Source organism: Haliaeetus leucocephalus, unplaced genomic scaffold (assembly GCF_000737465.1).
Source record: "Haliaeetus leucocephalus isolate CR32 unplaced genomic scaffold, Haliaeetus_leucocephalus-4.0 Scaffold159, whole genome shotgun sequence".
Taxonomy (NCBI): Eukaryota; Metazoa; Chordata; class Aves; order Accipitriformes; family Accipitridae; genus Haliaeetus; species Haliaeetus leucocephalus.
The window spans coordinates 1,796,638-1,819,250 of record NW_010972595.1 but is presented as its reverse complement, the minus strand read 5'-3'; the positions used below and the strand labels follow the sequence as shown (position 1 = coordinate 1,819,250).

Here is a 22,613-nt window from a genome sequence, read left to right as displayed (position 1 = left end):
ACTATCAACTAATCTTCAGAACCTATACAGGAATTTGGCTGAATTAAAGGCCTGAGAAAGTCACAGCTTTGTCTCAATGTTTTAAAACGGACATGTTTGAGATCACACCGGTGGGGACGGACGGGGGACGGACACGACAGGACAGGACGGGCAGTGGTGGTGGTGTTTGTTTTACGTTTGGCAACATAATAAACAACTTGACACCTAGCCTTTTAACAGGGGAAAACAGAGAACCACAACAATTTCCCTGCCTAATACAAATATAAATACAAGGCAAGTAAGCATTCAACAACTTTTTTTTTTTTTTTTGCCAGTTGTTATAGGTGAATTCAAGTCCAGAAACATGTTGGTTCTTCTCCAAGGGTATTTTGCAAAGTAGCAAACCAAACACAAAATGCATCTTGGCATGTATTACAATGAAAAAGTGTTGACATACATTCACACTTCAATTCATTTTTTTCAAGGAATAAAGTACCAGTAAAGATCCATGCATTTGCCTTACTGCAAACTCCTTGCTCTCACTGAGAAGTACTTACTCTTGTAGACAATCCCACACAAATCAATGCTTCCTTTTCCTCAGATGTCACATTAAACTACTCAGGTTTCAAGTGTTGTGAATGCAATTTGCAACCTGTTATAGTGTAGGTAAAGAGGATTGTCTGTATTTATGGAGCAAATGCCGGAAAACAAAAAGAGAACAACATCTCCTTTAAAGTAACTGCAGATAGTACAACTGGCATATTTTGAAATTTTAAGGCAACAATATTGGACCAGCATATGAAACTCTACTGTAGAGACCAAGTTAATGAACTGCTTTCTTCTGCAAAGTAGAAATACTCTGATGTTTTTTCCTTTGTCTTTTTTTTTTTAAGCTCCGTAAGAGCTAGCAATATGAAATGCCAATACTGCCACCAGGTAACTCATGTACTCAACTTCTGCATTCAGTGAATCCCTTAACATAACATGTAATGTCTGGTTTGAGTCGTACACTCTATTTAAGAAGATCTATCTGGCAATATCCATGTATATTAAAAATACACATGCACATTTTTGCAGACTTGCAATTTAATATATTTTTGTAATTCACTACAAAAATGCGGTTTCACAACTGCTACCATACACTGGGACTCCTACAGTAGTATGGAGAATGTACAGATATCTTTCCCAGAACTGGCAACACTGCGCATTGTGCAAATTGTCTAGGACTCCAATCCTTTTTGAGCAGCAGTTAGAAGAAAATTTGTGGGTTGAATACTGATATCAAAATACAGATTTAAATAATTTACTCTTAAAAACATTCATATTTATAGCCTCTTACAGAAAATAAACAATTCATCTGATTATCAGATATGTCCTCAGTTTTTCCAGTTCCAAGGTATACACAGGTCTCCATCCTGCAGCACAGAGTAGAAATGCGAAATGCAAAGGTGCATGCCTTGTAGGTATGGCAACGATTCTTCTAGCAGTCGCTTACAACAATCTATCATCTGTGCACTGGAAACACTGGGTTCTTTATACAGCCGATCCAAAGAAAATTTTTCAGTGGAAGTATCGATCAGCTCTTTTTCTGTAATCATCATCCTAGCAAATGAAGACAAAATACAGTGACAAAATTAGAACTTAATTTCTTAAAAAAATCCTTGAAATAAGTATATTTGTAGGTTATATGCATGTAAACAGAGGGGCCACTTCATGCACAGCTATGGTACAGCTGAGATTTTTTGTGCAGGTTGATACCCATGTCCACCTCAGAGGCTAGACTGAATGAACATGCTTCCATGACTATGGGCAACAGCATGCCTATGCAGGGTCACATTCGATAGCCTGCACCATGACATTTTTTTGCCCACAAGGTAATGGGCAAAAATACTAAAATAATCCCATGAGGCTGCATTTTTACTGTAAGGGATGGAAGTACTTAAATAACCTTGGAAGTGTAAGCTTTAAGAATAAAACCATGTTAGTAACTACTCTGTCTTCTTAACTAAGACCAGTACTCTGCAAGTCATCAAAACCAACAGATGACAGGTACAGTCACCTGATGCATATTAAATGTGTTAATAACTTACTAATTGCAGGAAGTATATGGAATATTGAATTCATAGCTTGCAGATGATTTTTTCCCTTCACCCCAGACAAAGAGTGGTAAGACACCACCTGACAAACTCCAGCTACTCTGAAATAATGTGTAGAATTAATTAAGAGTTACTGGAACTGTGGATCATCTGATGCAGACACAGTTCAGGCTCAGCAAGCCTTACTACCTCAGGCACTGTGTCACATTAACATAGCTATACTTCTTCCAGAGCCAGCTTGGTTACAGAAACAGCACCATTGCTGCCCTACAACACAGACCCTGCGCTAAACAGGAGAGGAACTACAAAGCAGCAGAACATTTGCAGGGCCACTGGGATGTGAATCTGCCCAAGCTAAGCACGGACACACCTACTATTTGACTCAGGTAAAAACAGTACTGAGGGGCTCAACACCACTCTTTCCAGAGCTCCGTATGGGATCTGCATGTTCTTGCATGGCACTACACTGTGCTGGGGCACTCAGATTGCTCTACGAGAGCCCAGCCCAGCTCTGGCAGTCAGGGAGTTAACCTGGAGCAAGCCTGTCCTCTCTACTGGTTGTATCCACACCACACTCCTGAGCACATTCTCTATTACCTGAGTGCCAAGCTTTCCTGTTCTATGAAACCTCAGCCTCCCTTGAACAATATAAAGTTAGCTGCACATAGTAAGAACTGCAGGTTTATTTTTAGTCACTTCCACAACGAGGCTCACACCTCTATCACAATACAAAACTGATACTTTACAAACGCAAGGGAAGGAGAAGTAGATTCATACTAAATCCTCCATTACTAGAAGACTGACATTATCCACACAGATAAGACAATTTTCTAGAGCAGTAGCGTCTGAACTCCCCAGTGCACCAGGTCATACAGAATTCCAGCTATGCTATGCTGTTTACTGCATGTAAAACATTCATCTGCATGTTCAAAGTAAATCCAGTACATCTCAAAATATGTTCCTTTATCTCAGGGCCCCTTAACAACCACAGGAGGCTAAGGAAAATCAGAAGTACAGAATGGGTTCTTTTCAAAGCAGCATTATGTGGAAAAGGATTTTTCAGCTTCAATAAAAAGACAACTAAGGGGAAATATGACATAACCACAAAAAAACCAAAAACTTGAGGTGATAAATACAGAATGACTGTTTTATATTTTCTACAGCACAAGAGAATAACAGATGAAGTCATCAGGCCACGGGTCTATAAAACAAAGGACACCTCTTCCCTCCTTCATGTACACACACTACATGTAATTCAACTGTGCAATTTGCTGCCATGGGATATTTTGGAGCCACAAAGTGTAAATCATCCCCCAAAATAACTGGACAATTAAGAGGGGAAAAAAAGAAGATCTATTGAACACTCTTAACATGAGCTAATGTTTCCAGCTTCAAATATTTTTGAGTGCAGTCAGTCAAACTGAGAAGGAGCACAGAATAAAAAAAACCCCACGACATTTTTTGTCCCATTCATACAGCCTTTCTGTAAGCTAATAGATGATGGGGACAGACCTTCAATATTGACCCAGTACAGTTGTTCTTTACTGTTTTATACAAACCAGCACATTGTCCAACTCACAACAGAAGAGCTGAGATATTTAGTTTGGGTCTTACATGCTTACAACACAGCTGCTTATACTGACGGGGGCCCCTGGATAAGTGCCTTTATAATGTGGGGTAGTGTGAGTTTTTTTGGAGAGTGAGTTACACAGATGCAAATTGATACATTTGCTACAACATGCCTCTGAACCTCTACAGACAATACTTTCCCACCTGTCACATATGGACAGCTACATAGAGAGCTATTCAGCAGTTATAACTCATATGGCAAAAAAAAATAAATCTAACTTCAAAGCTGGACTAAGGTTATAAAAAAATTCCAACAAACCTCCATGTTTTACCAAAGTCCACCTCCAAAATATGTTCTCCCAAGTAACCAGGTCTTAACAGAGCTAAAACCATAAAGCCTTCAGTAAGACTCATGCCTAAAATAACCTTCACAAAAAAATATCTGGATCTATACATCATGTATACACTCATGACAGTGTGATATTTCAACAATTCATTAAAAGCTTTCCCAAGCAGAAAAATAAACTTGCAGTAACAACCCATAAAAGGACAGTAACACCCAGTGACCTATCACAGTATTTTATTAAAAATCAAACCAGGATCTCTACCTTATGCTCTTAATCCTCAAAGACACATATAGCATAGAAGGTCAAGAAGAAAATGTACAGTTCTGATGGATATTACAAGTCATGGACTTAAGTATGGTACTGTGACTTACCACTGTCATCTCTCTCATCTCACTCGCATCTGTGAAAGAGTACCAAGGAGGTATTTCTCTCATCATTCTACCCCTATTTTTTTAAGTGCTAACTAGAAATAATAATTCTCTAGTTGGTCTCAGTTATTTTTAGTTTAGATTTTACTGTTTTTTTGTCACAATGTAAGTAACATTAATAGAAGTTTGTTGCTTTTCTTATTCAATAAAATGGTCTCTTCCTTAAAAAACCCCCATCTCTCCTTTGGGGAAGTAATTGTAAAAAGATTATGTAATTTTGTCCTGTAAGCAAAGATCTTTTATTTCTGAATAAAGTGCAACTGTTCCTACAAGGTGGAGGAGGGGTATTTTCTAACAACTGTGTTCACTGAACACTGAAATTTTTAACTTTGTAAAGCTGATGAGTAAAGTTCTATTTTATAAACAGAAGTTTTTTCCACCAAAAGAACATGAATACGTTCTTCAGAGTTCTCCTCCTCCTCCAAATAAAACATGACATGCAAAGATTTTCATGAGCTAAATGCATCAAGTCACAGGAATACTTACTCCTCCTTTCTTTTCAGATTCTCTCTTGCCTCCTGTGCTTTAGCAAAAATAAACCATTGAAGGGTTGCTGGATCACAGACCGTTGGGATTGTAAAGTGTCCAAATTCATGTAAGCTTGGTGCGTATCTGTCACTAATGAAACGATGGAAGCAAAAAACTAGGTATCTTTTTTTTAATGCTAGCATTTAGATGAATTACTTTCAGAATGAATTCTGAAGATAAAAGAACATCAATTAATCACAATCAGAATAATTGGTAAAAAATTAATCACGTTCAGATCATGAGAATAGAGAAGCATCATACATAAAGCTTTTTTAGAATTACATTTCAAAAGCAACTGTCAACAATACTCAAAAAATATAAACAGAAGCACCATCATACACCACTGAGTGTTGACCTGACAGCACGAAACCTTTGATTTAACCCAGCACAACACTGTAAGATAAAGACAGAACGGAGTCTAACTTGAATGAAATAAGCAGGATTTTCTTCAATCTCATTCCTTCTTAACCCATAAAAAGGCGCTTTAAACCTTTAGAAACAAAAAGACTTGGACATAATGAAAATCCAAGAAAATATTAGTTTTCTTCTTAGCGAGACCAATAATCAGTGTAACGAAACCCCCAAAAAACTAAAAAACAAAACAAAACAAAAAACCCGCCCAACCAAAACACTAAAAAACCCCAAAACAAAACAAAAAGAGTAAAAGCTCTAAAAGGAAGAAACCTTTCCTGCAAATACCTACCTTTCCAGAATCATTTGCAAGCCTCGCAGACTGCGAGGATGAAAAGGTAGTCTACTGTCACACAATTTATTATAGAAAGAGTCCAGAGTCTCGTAGTACTCTTCCAGAGTCAACAGGGGTTGCAGTTCTTCAATATATATTACTTGTATGCCTCCCAGAAGTTGGCTTATCCGATCTTCCAAGAACAGCAGCCTTTTTTGAAGTTTATAATAATTTGGCAATCTCTCAAAAATCTGTGCACACACACAAACATTTCCTATGTTACAAAGCATAAAACTTAAAGAAATGAAAAAAATAACAAGCAGCTATAAGAGAAGAGACACTTAACAATGCAAACATGGAACCCAAGGGGGGAAAAAATAATTGAATACCAAAAATCAGAAATACCAAGTATATATATTTTGGGGCAAGATATAATAGTAAGTACTTTCAGTATTTATACTATAAAGGCACCAAAAGGCTGTAACAAGATTGATGGATGTCCTCTTTTCCCTATATATCCAGAAATTAATAGTCCCAGATTAAAAAAAAAAGTAAGAAAATCTGACATCTACATAAAATGTTTATCACCACAGTTTGCCAGCCTAATTTATACCAATTCTCAAAAAAGAGAGGCCTCTGTTCCTGCAACTAGTTCTTTCCAAAGGTTTGGATGATAACCTAGCTCATCTTGAGTCTGAAGGGAGAGGAGAAAGGAGGAAGGTACCAGATCTCTAATTTACAAAACCTATACCAGAAAAGGTTAAAAAACAATCAGACTTGTGAGTTGAGACACAGAAGGTGTGATAGGGAGATGGCTGGAACAGGGCAACAAGTGAAAGAGGAAAGTCTGTAGTAATAGTCACTGCTTACCATCTACCCAGTTATTACTAGAACACGGTTTTCCATACAAAAAAGTACTGCTGCTGGAACAAGGCAAGGGAAATCAGAATAATCTCTTCAGAAATCCAAGACAGTAGTAGAATCAGAGCAGCTTTTGGCACAATAAAATCCATTGGTTCAGCATTTCCATTTATTATAGAGAAAAATGGCAAAAATCCTCTAAATACTGTGCCTCTGACCAAGCATTCTACAGCCTGACTTGGACACTACTCTACTGCTTCTTTTTTCTATGAGAAACAAAAGTACTAGCACTTAGGACTGCTTTCTAAAATGGGTTAGAACTGGGAAAAAAAATTCTGCTCTCTAAAAAAACAAGTGGCTAACCAATCTCATTAATATTTTCAGACTTTTTCTGTGCGTCACTTAACATAACCTTCAGTGCATTTTAAAATAAAAAGCCCCTGACTTCAGGTTTAAATACCTCTCCTCTGTCTTCCAAAGCAAATACCATCACCACAACCAACTCTACACATTGTTCCATTTGCACAAAGTATTCTTTCAGAAAACCCCTTGGCAAAAGCTAGAAAGAGGCAGCATTTCTCTTTTCAAGGAACTAAGTGGGTTTTTTAGTATTAATCAGAAGTACAGTTTTATTCCAATGACTATCAACACTTGCAAATCTGAGAGTAGAAAGTTTTGCGTTAAATTCTAGTTTCTCAGTTTAAGTTCTTTGTAAATCATTCACATTAACAAATCACATTTTGTATTCTGCCTCAGTGAAACATATGTAAGAGAAAGATTTGGATTGAGTGCTAAATTTTTGTATTGTTAACTGATTGGAATATAGAATATTATGATATTCCAGCTATATTCCCAACTATGAAATTCCACTGATATTTCCTTTATAAAGAAATCTTTTTCTGATAGAACTATCAATAACATTTCAGTAACCAAGATTCAAGAAAACTTCCTTAAGTGACATGCTGATATTGCTATATACTGTGTGGTTCTTTGCATATAATACTTTATCATTCAGGATGCCAGAAAGCTTGTCAACTCCAAACTTTACACAAACAGCAGCAGAATTTGCATAGTCGCTAAATATAAATTTCTGCAACATCCACGTTATCTGCCTAAAAGAACAAAGTGGAGTGACAGGGTTGGTTAGCAGCCATTGACTGAAATGGCCACTTCACAACTAACTTTATGTTCCATTTTTACGAAAAAGCTGAATAAAATTCCTAAATTCTTCATGGGAATGAGCTCTTTATGGATATGCAATATTCTGCCAGTGCTCATTGCATAGACTGGAACACTGCATAACAAATTAGTTTTCTTTCTATCTAATCAGGGGTAGGACTGATTTGTTAGTGAAAGCAGCAGTAAAGATCTGACAAAGATTGTTGTTAGGAACAGTGTATCACAGGATTAAATTTAGAATGCAATGTACACAGTTATGCTAAATATAGCAGCTATGTGTTTGCTTTAAACTACTCATCAGTCATCTGCATCAATTAATATTTTGGTTATAGTTTGAAAAAGGATGTCATGAACAAGAGGCATTATCATTTACTTTGAAATCTTCTTACTTTGGTCCAGTGATGGTGAACATCCATGGTCCCCAGCATTATGTGGCCTGCTGCACTCATACCTGAACGGTCTGTAAATACCACCGTGCGTCCTAAAGGTCAAACAAAGCTCTTTACTAATCTGGGTTACTGCAATTATTCCCACAATTATTTTAGGCTGAACTATGCTACTAACGTCACAAGCAACACACTTCTGCAGCACAAACACACACGAGTAGGTGTTTTCATTATTCTCAAAATTTGGAAGAGCGATTCTTGAAAACTCCAAGAATTTTTTTTCATACAAACCTTACCTAGCATTTGCCTTCTCCTTGTTTAAACTTGATAGATTTTTAGTTAACTGGACTTTTTTCTTACAAAGGCTACTTTTAAAATAGGAGAAAATCTCAGCAGACAGCATATTCAAAGAACCTGTACAAATCACGTATACAATAGGAAATATATGCTATATGCTTAAAGTATGTATCAGTAAGGTAAAGGTTGGTCAAAGAACTATTAGCACAGCCATTCAACACTACTTCCACAGAACTCTGCAACACACAAGCTGTGATAAACACTTTCACATTAGGTTTTTGCTCTTTTTTTAAAGAAATAGAGACAACATAAAAGGATAATACTAGGTTTACTTTTGGGGGGACAAATCAGTTTTGAGTCCAAGTATGGTTTTTTTAAGTACAAAGATCCTCCAGAATTCTTTGGGGTAAAAGCACAGGCAACTATTTATCAAAATAAGCTTCCACAAAAGTCTTCAGTGTGGTGTATTAAACTACAAGACAAGGCTTAAATAGAACCTCTCTCTCTCAGAAATGTTTTCCAAAATCCTTAAGAAACGGTGTATTGGGTTTGTGCAGCGGGGTTTTGGTAGTGGGGGAGGGGCTGCAGGGGCAGCTCCTGTGAGAAGCTGCCAGAAGCTTCCCCGGCTCCAAGTCGGACCTGCCTCTGGCCAAGGCCGAGCCCATCAGCGACAGTGGTAGTGCCTCTGGGATAAAATATTTAAGAAGGGAAACCTGCAGCAGAGAGGGAAGAGGGATGTGAGAGGAACCCCTGTGCAGACAGCAAGGTCAGTGAAGAAGGAGGGGAGGAGGAGTGGGGAAGGAGGGGATGCCCCTGCAGCCCGTGGTGGGACAGTGGGCTCTCCCCCCCCCAGCCAGTGGAGGGGAGCGGGGGAGCAGATGCCCACCCTGAAGATGGCCATGATCCATGGGAAAGTCTGCGCTGGAGCAGTCTGTGCCTGAAGAACAGCAGCCTGCAGGAAGGACCCACACTGGGTCAGTTCGTGAAGAACTGCAGCCTGTGGGAAGGACCCATGCCGGAGAAGTTCATGGAGGACTGTCTCCTGTGGGAGGGACCCTACGCTGGAGCAGGGGAAGAGTGAGGAGTCCTCCCCCTGAGGAGGAAGGAGCAGCAGAGACAACGTGTGATGAACTGACCCCAACCCCCATTCCCCACCACCCTGCACTGCTGGGGGGGAGGAGGGAGAGAAACTGGGAGACGAGTTGAGCTGGGAAGGAGGGAGGTGTGGGGGGGAAGGTGTTCTAAGGTTTGGTTTTACTTCTCATTGTCCTGTTTCGATTTGATTGGTAACAAATTAAATTGATTTTGTCATTTTTTTCCCCAAGTCGAGTCTGTTTTTTGCCCATGACCATAATTGGTGAGTGATCCCTCCATGTCCTTGTCTCAACCCACCAGCTCTCCTTTGTATTTTCTTCTCCTCATCCCACCGGGACCAGAGGGGGGAGTGAGTGAGCAGCTTCCTGGTGCTTTGTTACCAGCTCAGCTTAAACCACTACAGAGGGCAACGCTGACTTTAAGGCATCTAGTCCAACCTTGTACCCCAAGGCAAGACCAACTGTACCTGTATAACTACTGACAGGTACTTGTCCAGTATATTATTGAGGATCTTCAAAGATGGAGACTACAACAAGTTCACAAAACAGACTTCTCTAGCACTTTTAAGTCCTTGGTGTGCTTACATAAAGAAACTAATTTGAAACTTAATGCAATTTAGAACTACTATTTATTGTCCTATCCCCTCTGTTGTTTGACAAATGATTATGTTAACCCTCAAATGAAAGCCGCTCAAAACTGAGTATCTGCAGAAGGGCATAAAATGTGGAGTTACAATTAGAGCAAAGAGGTCAAACAGCTGTACAAGAAGAATGGTAGATCAGGTTTACAGAATATTTTAGTTTTTCCTGAGAAAATACAGACTTTAATACAGGTATTTTATGGAACATGCATAAGAGAAGACAATACGATTTTAAAGGTATTCTAGCAAGCCCTCCTTATACTGGCTCTTTAGAGAGCTACTCGCATTTTTGGCTCAAATCTACCATGGGTAACATTCCATTGCTACCTCTACCCTTTCAGAGATTCAGTATGGATTTTTTACTTTCATTCTTAGTACTAAGTCTAGCACCTTCAACTCACTCAGTTTGCACCTATTAAGAAGTAAAACAGAAACCAAGTGTAGCAAATACACTATAAGGAAATGTCACTTTAAAAAATACCCAGTAGCTTAAAATGTAAGTTCTCACCAGCTTTTCAGTAGCCTGGCAGGTTTGTTTTTGCAGTTATCAAAAGCATTCATGAAAAGAGTGAGAGCTCCCTTCCCACAGAATACTCATGCTCATCTTTGAATCAATACTATATTAGGATATAAGAAACAAGCAACAGAAATACCTTTAACATTCTTTAATACTTCAGGTCTCTGCTGGACTAAGCGACCTAGACTGTGTAGTTGGCTGCAGCGGTGAGCAATACCCCAGCTTCTCTGCCACCTAAACGAAAATATAGTTGAAAGCATTTCATTCTCAACGTTATTAAAAAAAAAAATCACAGAAGTTGAGATGCAGCTGAAAGCCTTATAACACAAACAACTCAAAATAGCACTCCAGCAGTAATAAAAGCAAAAGCCTACTGAAAAGATGTGTCATATGCTATTTGAACAGATAAAAGCCTAAATAAAATGTCAGTCTTTCTTAAAGTGAGTGCCAAAAAAAAAAAAGGAATAAAACCAGATATAGGAAAAATAAATGTAAAACCTAGTAGACAGAACAGAACTTGCAAATCTCTCCCCAAATAAGGAGGTTAGTAAGTAAATCGCAAGACAACCCAGTATTTTGTTCAGTCATGTGGCACGCAGTTTCTGTCTGTACACTGCGTAATGTTTGTCTAGAGGAGCAAATACTGTATATAAGGACATTGCCTTTTTTTTTTTCCCCTTTTTCTCCTTTGAGTTCTGAGCCCAAAACATTACTATGATTCCAGTGGTAAGTTGCTATATATATTCATATTTCACAGTGGAATAATTTTTGTTAAACCATACAGGAGCCAGGTGTTAGTTACACCAGTGACTTTAATATACATAGTTTTGACACCTCTTCCATCACAGACAGATCAGACAAACTCCTGACTAAATTTCTAAAAGCATTTAAACTGTAAATTGTCCCAGTGTATTGAAAAATTGCATCATTTTACCAACTTCTAGCTCATCTAAAACTGCCTCAAAATGGGAAGTTACCCTTCCCTCATTGTACTGGGTCTCTCTGGGATGGCGTTATTTTTCCTCACAGCACCCCTGTGTTTTGTATTTTTTACTAAAACAGCGTTGAAGACACACCACTGTTTTGGCTATTGTGCAGTGCTGGCACAGCGTCCAGGTTTTTGCTTTTTCTTCCCACTCTGCCCCCCTCGATCAGCGAGTAAGCTGGGGTGGGCAAGAAGCTGGGAGGGGACACAGTCAGAACAGGTGACTCCAACTCACCAAGGAATATTCCAGACCATATGATGTCATGGTCATCAATAAATGCTCAGGGAAAGGAGGAGGAAAGGGAGACCCTCATAGTTATGGCATTTGTCTCCCCAAGCAAGCATTACACATGCTGAGGTCCTGCTTTCCAGAAGGGGCTAAACACCTGCCTGCTGATGGGGAGTAGAGGATGAATTCCTCCTTCTGCTTTGCTTGAACGCACAGCTTTGCTTCACTTCACCTATTGAACTTCTAACTTGATCCATGAGTTTTCTTGCTTTTGCTCTTCCTATTCTCTTCCTCCCATATCACTGGGGGTGCGTGAGCGAGCAGCTGTGTGGGTACTTAGCTGCTAGCTGGGGTCAACCCACATCATCTCATTTAGGGAAACCTAACTGGCAAAACCCCACTCTTTGGGAAGCAGAGAATAGGTACTATGCCACAGCACTTATGAGGCAATTCAATCTATTCTAATGCAAGTCATTCTAATAACTATTTACTGTTACCTAGCAGTATCAATTTGCTTTCAGTAGCACCAGACAGGAATGTAAAAAGGTGGCTTATAGATCCTACCTTCTCTTCAACTGTCCTAAACTTAGCAATGGAATAAAGCCAATGACCCTGTTATTTTTTCAAACCTCTGTGAACACTAGCATTAGGCTGCAGGATCACAAGCAGTAGTTTCTGATTAAGATACTTGCTTGTCAGATTTCTGACACTCACATTCTTTTCTGAATTATGACAATATAACTCTTGGAAGGTTAGTAACTCCTCATGAAATGCAATAGTTTTAGTGTATTTTAAAACAACAAACTACAAGAAAATTAAATAAAAGCCATGAATAAAACCAAACTTACGCATGTAATACTGAAGACTGTTTCAGAAACTTACCCCCCCCCGCCCCAGCACAGTTGCAGAGGATTAGAAATTATGTTCAAAAAACATGGTATCAGTTTAAAGGAAGCCGGGGTCTTTTACAGAGTGAAAGGAACAAAAGCATGACTTCAGAAGCTCCAACTCTCTCTTTCCTGGTTAAAAGAAGAACTGAACAGACTAGCCCTTGAAATAATCCCCGAAGTTTATTTTTCCATTGTTGAATACTCTCACTGCCATTTCCCATCCTGAATATCCCACTTCAGAATGTCCTCATTCAAAAGCACAAAATTTAAAAAAGAATCATAAATTATTTTCTGGAAAATATTCTGACGAATCAAGATTACCAACTGTACTCAGTCCCTTCAAGCAAACAAATATCCTTCTCCTCTGGAGTATGGGAAATGAGACAGTAGAAAAAACAACATTTTTATTAAGCCTTCACAGGATGTCATCATGTACCATGCGCAAAGTTGCATTTCATTGCCAATCCAGTTATCTTTGTAGACATTCACCTGAATTCAAGAACAATTTTATCCAGCAAAACACCCGAACTAATGCATACACACATGTCCCATTTCAAGTGCTTATATGTTTGCCTCAACTGGAGCCTATGTTATCAGTTACAAATACTAGGTCTTTTTAAGCAAATTGTAACAGCAAACTTTTGCCCCAATAGAATTCTTCTAGAAAAATAGTGCAATAACACTTTTACACATGTGAAACATAGCTGTTTTGCTGGAATAAACCTTTAAAGCTCATGGTGTAGTATTACACAACACTTCCTTGCTTTGACTGTCTTAATGCTAAGTCCAACTGATCTAATTTATTACCTGATATCTGAGAGCTCGAGTTGATGAGAGAGTTCAAATTTTAAACGTTCTAGTTCTTTTCTAAGTGGCAAACTCTTTTTCAGCTTTTTTACTGCACTTGCTTCATTACCATCTAGCCAGGATCTGAAAGAAGAGGAGAAAAAAACCCCAACAGTAGAGGCATGATGTATTATTATCTTTCAAGTAAACAGTACAGCTAACTGAATTCTTACTGTTAACATTAATGTTTTATGTCAAATTACCAGGTAAAGGCATTTTTTAAAAGTAGAGGACAGAAACTGAAATTGCTAAATGCAAGATATCGACAAAGGAAAATCTGGCACTTAATGTCTTTGAGAGGGACTAGGGAATCAAATCAAGCCAAAAGACACTGGCAGTGTTACAACTGTAAGACTTAGAGGTGTGAAAGGTATAGAGCAGCAGATCAGTGTGATTTTGGGGAGCAGCTTCAGAGAACGTAGTGCTTTAGTAAAAGAAGTTCCCATACATATGCCTTTAAAAAATAACAAAAACCAAACCACCAAACTCATCATAGTAGACTGTCAAATAAGGGAGGTGGTACCAAAGGGCTAAGTTAGGTAACTCTTACAGAGCTGGAATGAACAGAGATTAAGCAGGTCAAAGTTTCACAGTTCTTTTGTCAATAATCAGGCAAACATAACTCATGGAGTACATCTAAAATTTTCAATAAACAGGATCACTCTATTTCTAGGAAAAAGCTACTCTAAGAGGTTTAGCCTTTGTTCATGGCATAAACTTATTTTCATACTCTTTTTTTTTGCAAACAAGTACTTCCATTCTTATACTGTATTCTAAGCAAAACAATTCCAAGTCAGAAGCAAAAAGAGAGGCCCATTGCCAAACAGCTAGGTATTAAAACCAGACTGTTAATATGTAACTGTTCATGGCACTTCTTGTAAATGTGTAAAAATAAGTAAAAATATTCTCTAGTATGTTAAATCTCAGTTAAGCGTTTTACAGTAGCATATAGTATAGTAGTTTTATTTGAGAGGTGCTAGGCAGGATGAGGGGTATTCTTTGCCCCAAAGATACCACTACAGCTCTGCGTTTATTTCAAATGGCACCTAATCCTCATTGTTACAAAAAAAATTTTTCAAGGCAGTATTTTACACCCTTCCCCAAAATGAGCACATACAGATTTCATAAACAACCAACTTCTTATACACAACATGCTGCATTTAATGCAAGTACAGTGTTTATAATTGCGTCAATTTAAGTATTAGGGTTGGTATGTTGAACAACAAATCAGAGGCACAACACTAAGACATCTGGCAAATTAAAACATTCTAACCTTAGTTTTCATGTATTATCTCCCACCCCCAACAGAATGTGATAGTGAAATATTAACAATAAAGTTAATAGTTTTGTGTTACAGAAGTCCTGTAAGAGGTAAGGAGCTATCTGGAGCAAGAAAAACTAGATCAACCAAAACTAGATTGACCAAATGTGAATGCTGGGCAAAGAGACAAGAATGCCTCAGCTTAGCTGGCACTATAGTTATCCCAGGAGGTCATTTGAAATCTCTTCAATTATAAAAAGCATGACAGAATTACATGTCGGACAATAAAGCTTTGTATTGCTCAGAATGTTTATTGATTGCCTTTCAAAAACTCAGCATTAGAATAAGACCAATTTAGGTTACAAAACACCAGTTAAATAAAAGCCTTACATACATTAAAGTTGTTTCCACTCTCTGGGCTTGTTCTAGTTCCTCCTCAGGATCCTTGAATCCAGTAAATGAATAGTAAGTCTTATCCCATTTGATAGGTCTGTTCACTGCGCTTTTTGCTTCCTTGTGGGTCTGAGAGTTCACATTCAAACTCTGAATATGCTCCGTAGATAAACTGCAGGAGTTGAGAATATCTAATACTGTGCTCAGGAGATCCCTAGTATGTAATGTAAAACTGACTGCTCGAAACCCTATAAAATACAAGTCCCACACAATTAGTATTATTTAATCAAAATTATTTAAAATGCATTTACATTTCTCTCATCTTACAAGAACCCAAACAAGGCGTACCTAGCTGGAAATTATTATGATATTGTAATTTCAACACTCACTACAAAATTCACGTGCAGTTTAACTTTTAAAACTGTTATGCGTCCAAAAATGTAAACAGAGCTGTTTTAAATATCTGAATCATTGGACAAACTGGAAACCTACCTACAGATGCAGTGTAACCGAAAAAAGGATGCTTTTGCTTTAGCAGTAGCAGTTTTGTCCAACGCCTCTAAAGAATTCACATCATTACTGATCATCACGTTGGATATAATTTACTGTAGAAATGCAGTACTACAACAGCTCTTCACAGGCGATGAACAGAACAAACCATTACACTTGCACACCACCTAAAACTAAGTCCCATCACTTAGCTATCGGGCCTAACTGCCCCATTAGAAACCAAGCAAGTATTAGACTCAACAGCAGAACACAGCTGCCAGTTCAACTGTTATTTTAAGTAGACTGGACATAATGCTACTATTTTCTTGAAAAACAGTATGATTTTGTTTTCTAGCACTAGGGTCCCTCACAATTTTCTCAAGTGTTTTGACTAGCAGGATATAGAACATAAAACTCATCTGTTAGATAAGGCATATTGGTACACCAGAGACAAATACGTAGAATAAAATTAATCAAACCAAATATTCCAAACTTGGCAATATTTTCTGTAGTCTCAAGGCTAAGAGACAATGCGGTAAATTGCAGTTCCAGATATTGTATGACTTCTGCTTCCAGACTAAATTCCTACTAATCCTACAATCACCCTGACATTGTGTACTGCACATTATCTGCAATGAAAACAAGGACCCAACTGTTGTTCCAGTTAAACATGACAACAGTATTAAAAGCAGAAAAATTATCATTTATATCAACCTATGTTTTTTACTGCCTCATACTGTAACTTGACCTCAACTTTGTTATTTCTCATTCTTTCAATACTTTTTAAGGCTTAAGATGTTTAATTACTTGGGAAGGTCCTGTCTGACCTAATACATATTTTCATGGATTGAGAGGATTTTATTCAGTTGAAAAGTCATTATGACGGCACAAGGCCAAGTAATGGTCTGAAAGAATTTAAATACAGGAAGATACATTCTGCACAATATAAAAGCACCTGAAGCACTGAAGGATTCTTGAACATTAGAAGAGTTTGGTTCTCTTTCTCTTACATAAAAAGTAAGCTGAGTTGGCTTAAAGGAGCGAAATCCTGGTTTCTGTAGATTCTCCAAGTAGCCATTTAACCTCTTCAGAGAGTTTTCATTTACTTCCTGTTTAAAAAAGAAAAAAACCCCAAACATTACAGATTATTAATTTGGCCATTTTTCATCTAAACCTTTTGAATCTTACATCCAGAATTAGTTTTTACAAACTGCTGGCTGCTCTTAACGAGTAGTGATATAGTTCATATTCTCAGTGTAAATGAATAATTATCTTGCATGAATAAATTCTATGATGTACATACTTGTACATTCCTGTACGTTCCAAAACACCACTTTTAAGGCTTTCAAGCTTAAAGAAATCCATTCATTCAAATATAATGCACAGCATTTCAATGTGATAAAGCAAGTAATATGTATTATAAATTAGTCTGGAAGGATTCAGTATTTTCTTTTTAACAATTAAACAGAAAATATGACTAATAAATAATGGATGTTTAAGAGACCTATCCTTGTTAAAAATAAAGAAAGTGTGTATTTTTGTCCTCTGGTAACAACCATATTCAATTCTAATACTACTTTTTTTAACGTGACAGCAGGAAAACTAGAAAATTTCCATCCTTGATATAGGACACACAAAGAAAGCATACTAAAAGATTTTTACCCTCTCTTTGGGATGCTGGCCAAAGAAATCCGGATGCACAGCAAAATAGAAAGGTCTGAGAGCATTGATGGCATCAGCTCCTGACAAAGTTCTTGACTGAAGAATGCACTGTAGCAGTATCTTCTCCAGACATAACCTAATAAAGTAATAAAATGTTTATGTATGATGCAACCAATCAAGTGACAAACTGATATAAATTACTTTAGAATGTGACAGAATGGAGTAAACATTCACAGTTGCAAGTATAACCATTTAGAAGTCCGAGTTTTGGATTTTTCCCCTTGACGCTCACAGAGCTGTATTTATACAGAGCAAATCCAACAGGTTCGAGAGATGGTGGACGCTAACAGCTGATTAAAGACATGTAAGTAAGTACAATAACTTTTCCCTCTACTTTCTCAAAGCAGGCTCAAATAAAAATTCCCCACTCAAGTAGTTCGAACGATGAAGACTGGCTTTAGTGGTATTTTTTTTGTAGCTATTGCTGAAGCTGCTCTTAAAAGCCAATTCTTACATACTTTTTGAACCTTCAAGTTAAAAAGCCAAACCCACTATTTTTCAAGCAGTGCCAAAAGAATAGTAAATTTTACCCAGGAATAGTAATCACTGTTCAATCAAATGAAGCTCTGCATTAGTCTCTGAGGTCCACATACTTGTGTCCATTTAAAAAAAACCAAACCAACAACCTACTTTCCCAAACATACTCTTTTATAGAAGGCATCAAGTAAAAAAACAGTACGTTTTTGCCCTTTGATCTTCACTGAAATAGAAGAAAACAAGGACTAAAAGAAATTTCAGTGGTGGAAAAGAAGATTGTTTCACCTAAGATCAGAAGGAAAAGTTAAGTTGAAGAAGTTCTAGGAAGTTCAGAAAGTACAAAAGATTGAATACCTCCAATTACACATAAATTAAACTACAGTTCTGCAATGAGCACACTTGTGTAACAGAAGACTGAAATGGAAGGAAAAACAAGTTCTGAATTAAAGACCACCATAATTTCCTGCCATAGCTCAAAGCTGATATTCAGGTTAGCAAACTGATTACCAAGAGACAGTATATATAAAAGCAGCAAGAAAATGTGAATTGGTAAATATTTAATAATAGATTTCTCCTTCAGCTGGTTTCACAGGCTAACAAATTCAATGGGCCAACCATTTTCTCTGTGATTAATGTTCATTTTAGTTAGCAACTCAGAAGGGTAGGGATTCTGCTCTGTTAAGCAATACAATGCTGTTTCACTCCTCACAGTATCATTCAAACTGTGAGCCCCAAATAAGAAAATATATGGCAGATTGAGGCAAAGCTGCTTCCAATTCACTAATAACTTTATTAATAATAGTGAGCAAGACTGTGTTACAAAGCTATTTGTTCAGCACCCTAGACCAAATAATTGCCCTGGACACAGAAACATGTGACACTATTTCCTGGATGCTTTCATTAATTACAAAGGAAAAAAAAAATCCCCAAATTTCTGCTCAGACAATAAGCAATATTTTTCATTTTAGCAAATGGTAGAGTAAATGATGACAACTGAGTTGTCAAGCAGACGCAATGACCCTTACTTTACCTTTTTTCCTGTCAACCTTTCCAGCTCTTCAATTAGAAACATGAAAGCAGTTAAAGCTAATGCATTCTGCCTAAGAGGTGGGCAAATATTTAATTAGTAGGTCTTAAAAGTCAGCTTGCTGAAAACAGGATAAGTTTTCATAGAAAAGTGCGATGGAAGACTTGCAATGGAAGATGACTGATGAAATTTCAAACCATTATAACTAAAAACAATTTTCATGTGCATTACTTAAATGGAGGATTAAAAAAACCAAACCATAAAATGTATTACTGGCAAACACTTCTACCTCCTTGCTGGCTGCACCTCAGAAAGACTCTGAAGACTACTTATCACTATAGCCCATGATCCTACTCAAAATAGCAGGAAACGGTGAAGTACCACAGCAATATCATGTTTTGATGGAGAGCAAAAGCTCTCAATGACAAGAACATGCCAGAGTTGCTCAGTGACACGTGAAAAGACCCTCTACCTGACCTGGTAAGAAAGGAAGGAAAGCACACTGAATAAAAGTCCACTTGGTCATATGGTATACCATTTTGGATCTAGAAACACCAAAATAATTGTCTTGCTGAGAAAAAAAAATAGCAGAAATTTTCTTCCCCCCCCCCCCTTTTTTTTTTTAGCAAGTGGACACAAAGCAGTGAAAAAGAAAAAAATTCTTTCCAACAAAGGAAAAAAAAAAGTAAATTAATCAGCTACCTATCTGATAGCAGTTTTGACAAACAGCCTTGCAAGAAACCCACATCCTTCTGGACCCAGCTGCTAGGAGGAAGTAAGGAGCGCAATTCTCTCTTCCCCTTATTCGTACACCATTTCCCACATACACTCTTGAGCTACATTATTGCATGCCATTTCCAGTAGTTAGGAGAAAAAGTTCCAGCATACCTGGAAACTATTAAGCATACTTCCAAGTTTATTAATCATAAACTTCCATCTGGTATTCTACAAGAAAAACGGCCAAGTATGGTTAACTTTAGTTCCCTTGTTTTGTATCTAAACAACACTGTCATGCTAGTAGGAAGGCTGAGGATTCCAGCCAAAAGTCTATTTTGAACTTGCTTAAAAGAGAAATGCTCAAAGGCCAAAATTAGTCTGCGTGACAGAAGGAAGAATTCATTCACTGAAGGTGAAAGACAGAACTCTGAGGCATCCTTCAAGTGACAAAATAAATGAATTAAAATGAATTTAGAGAGAGAAAATGCAAGAAAGATGCTTATGGCTTCACTCACAAGGAGCAAGGATTGTTCCAAGAGCTTCATTCAGATTTGAAGAGCAGAGAAAGGCTTCGTGTTAAAATCAAGGTCATAACCACTTTGAGGGCAGCCGTCTCCACTTCATGAAAGATAGGAAACACAATCTCCACTAGAACACATTATGCAACAGTACTCTAGGACCGATTTAATTTATTGATTAAATAATTCCCTTCAGCTTTCTTTTTCTTCAGATGTCTCTGAAGTTTAACTTTTTGGCTTATAGCTTTGACACTGAAAAGCTTTGTTAAATTAAGCTCATTATTACAGATATATTCACTCATTTTGAAACACTGAGCTTTAATAACTCAATAATGCAGTAATATATTGGACATAATATTCAGATTTAGACTACCACTTTCTCATAATTAAGTTATTTTAAAACCCTTGTTTTGTTGAGAGCTTTTTTTTAGTGTCTCACTCGAGGACAGGCATATGGCTTTTGGGGATTTTCAACTGTGGATGCTTTGTTGAAAGCTTCAAGCTGTAAAGATGAGAAAGCCAAAGAAATAAGTATTAAACAAAAAAACTGAACCAGTTTTACATATATGCAAGTCATAAGCAAACACTTAAACACACGCTAAAGGTAAATAAGGTCAGCAACATGCCATACCTTCGCACGGCTCTCAAGCAGCAAAACATTTCAGCAACTCAATGGTCAAGCCAACTTTCAGCCATCCACTAACTCACTTAAAAAAAGAAAAAAAAATCCTGTTTAGTAAGGGACACAAGCATTTTCCCCTGTTACTTATCAGTGCATTCTCTAAATCCTAGGTGATAACTTTTAAAGTCACAACTGTAATATAAAACTGAGAAATCCACATAAAACCTAAAGCTTTGCACAAGAATGTTTTCAGTTTCCTCCACTAACAGTGAGTCTTACAAACATTAATAGTTGTTATCATATTTTGATTTGAAGATGAATAAAGATATTAGGAAAAAAAAACTTAAAAAATTATTTATTGAAAATGTTTCCCGCTCTTCCCCATGTTCAGTTTTTGTCTTGAAGTATAGAAACAAAACAACAGAAGCTTTCTTTAAGCATTAACACATACCAGCTCATGGAATTCCACGTAAATTTTTACTCTGCTATGTCGAAAACTTTCAAACATATGACAGTACTTTAAAATTTATGTGCCAACTATTTTATGCGAGCACGATATAAAACCAAAGGGAAAGACACTGTCGTACAACAGTGCCTGGAAATCTTTTATCAAAAGTTTGCGGGCATTCATAAAACTAAATTAGCAATTTTTATCAGTAACTTCTGCACTATGCAACTGTAATTGAGAGTTTTCCAACAGGAGATAAACCACTTAGCACATCAGAGTGCAAACGTATACCTAATTATTTGGGATTATGAGGGAAGGTCCCTATTCCTCATATGTTTTCATGCACTTTTTTTTAAAATACATTTTTCTTTGCACTTTTCAAAATAACATGTTCCCACTAAGTATGCCATTTTAAAGCACCTGGGATGAGCACTTATCAGAGAAATACCATCGCTGTTCCAATACAGCATGATAGTTCCTATGACTATTTTGCAAAACACTGGAAGTTTTAGAAGTGCACCTTACTAATACAAATATACTTAACTAAGAACCTAACTTGTTTACCAAGTATTTCACTAGAGGTGAATAGGGTGAGAAAAAGATATGCTGAGCTAAAATATCCCCAAAATACTTTATAATTCTTGTCTTCTGATTTTCAACTGGGTGAGCAAGACAGTAGTAATTTCGTTTTTAGCGTCCCTAACAACAATCCTAATCATAAACTATCTTAAATACATTAACAAGCTCTCTGGCAATAAAACAGTTTTCTCTCTCTGTAATTCTAGCTACAGGGATTTGGACAGAGGATGGAAAAACCCAACAGTCTCACTAATCTGTGGTGACACTTTATATAACCAGACAAAAGCATCATTGTTTCTTGTTTTAAAAGGTCTACTAACCTCTTAGAAATTGTTACATTGCTTAGTTAAAAAATAAGATCTCCTGGTTTTAAGTTTCACCTGCACCCCACCTCAAAGACACGCTTGCTAACACAAAACAAAATATTAATTACATTGCAGTCATTTTGCAAAAGCCTTTGGAAACATGACATTGCATGCTGCTACCTCACCACTCGAGCCGAGACTATTATCTATTTCAGGTGTTTATCTCCGCTCGACCCCTAAGGTAGTACGCAGAAAGCAGAATGAAAACAAACAAGATGACAATGCCCAGAAAACAAACCTGGGTGAAACCGGTTCGCTCACGGCTGGAAAGAAAACGAGCTCCAGTGACCCAGCCACTTACAGTTTTAACGATTTAGAGCAGACCCCTGAGAGAATTCACTTCAAAAGTCACTACAGGTAAGTAAGGTCTCTCCCGCAGCTCCGCAGCGGCACAGCCGCTCGTGATGTGTGTCACGGCCCCCCCTCACTCCCCCCCCC

The 22,613-nt window shown here is 37.5% G+C and overlaps 1 protein-coding gene across 4 annotated transcripts; it reads right to left on the bottom strand.

Annotated features, from left to right (window-relative positions):
- Window positions 1-550: 550 nt before the first annotated feature.
- TCAIM (T cell activation inhibitor, mitochondrial) lies at window positions 551-20,900 on the bottom strand. 4 transcript variants are annotated; one of them, XM_010562403.1, is made up of 13 exons: window positions 20,793-20,869; window positions 20,601-20,663; window positions 20,159-20,182; window positions 17,363-17,498; window positions 16,656-16,809; window positions 15,213-15,459; window positions 13,519-13,641; window positions 10,744-10,841; window positions 8,062-8,153; window positions 5,651-5,883; window positions 4,906-5,037; window positions 1,319-1,581; window positions 551-631 (listed from the first exon to the last, which is right to left on the bottom strand). In XM_010562403.1, exons 1-12 carry the CDS (start codon window positions 20,819-20,821, stop codon window positions 1,356-1,358), a joined length of 1,557 nt encoding a protein of 518 aa, XP_010560705.1. In that variant the 5' UTR covers window positions 20,822-20,869; the 3' UTR covers window positions 551-631; window positions 1,319-1,355. The 4 variants fall into 4 exon arrangements, with proteins under 4 accessions (XP_010560705.1, XP_010560704.1, XP_010560706.1 ...); XM_010562402.1 differs by lacking the exon at window positions 551-631 and having other exon boundaries at window positions 1,048-1,581; XM_010562404.1 differs by lacking the exons at window positions 551-631; window positions 20,159-20,182 and having other exon boundaries at window positions 1,048-1,581.
- Window positions 20,901-22,613: the final 1,713 nt, after the last annotated feature.

What these genes read in the sequence shown, in the direction of transcription:
- TCAIM (XM_010562403.1), bottom strand. Translation starts at nt 20,821, where the DNA reads ATGTTTTGCTGCTTGAGAGCCGTGCGAAG. An exon ending in TGCTTGAGAGCCGTGCGAAG is followed by an intron (nt 20,664 to 20,792) that starts GTATGGCATGTT and finishes TCATCTTTACAG; the next exon opens with CTTGAAGCTTTCAACAAAGC. An exon ending in AGAGTGGAAACAACTTTAAT is followed by an intron (nt 13,642 to 15,212) that starts GTATGTAAGGCT and finishes CTCTTCTTTCAG; the next exon opens with ATCCTGGCTAGATGGTAATG.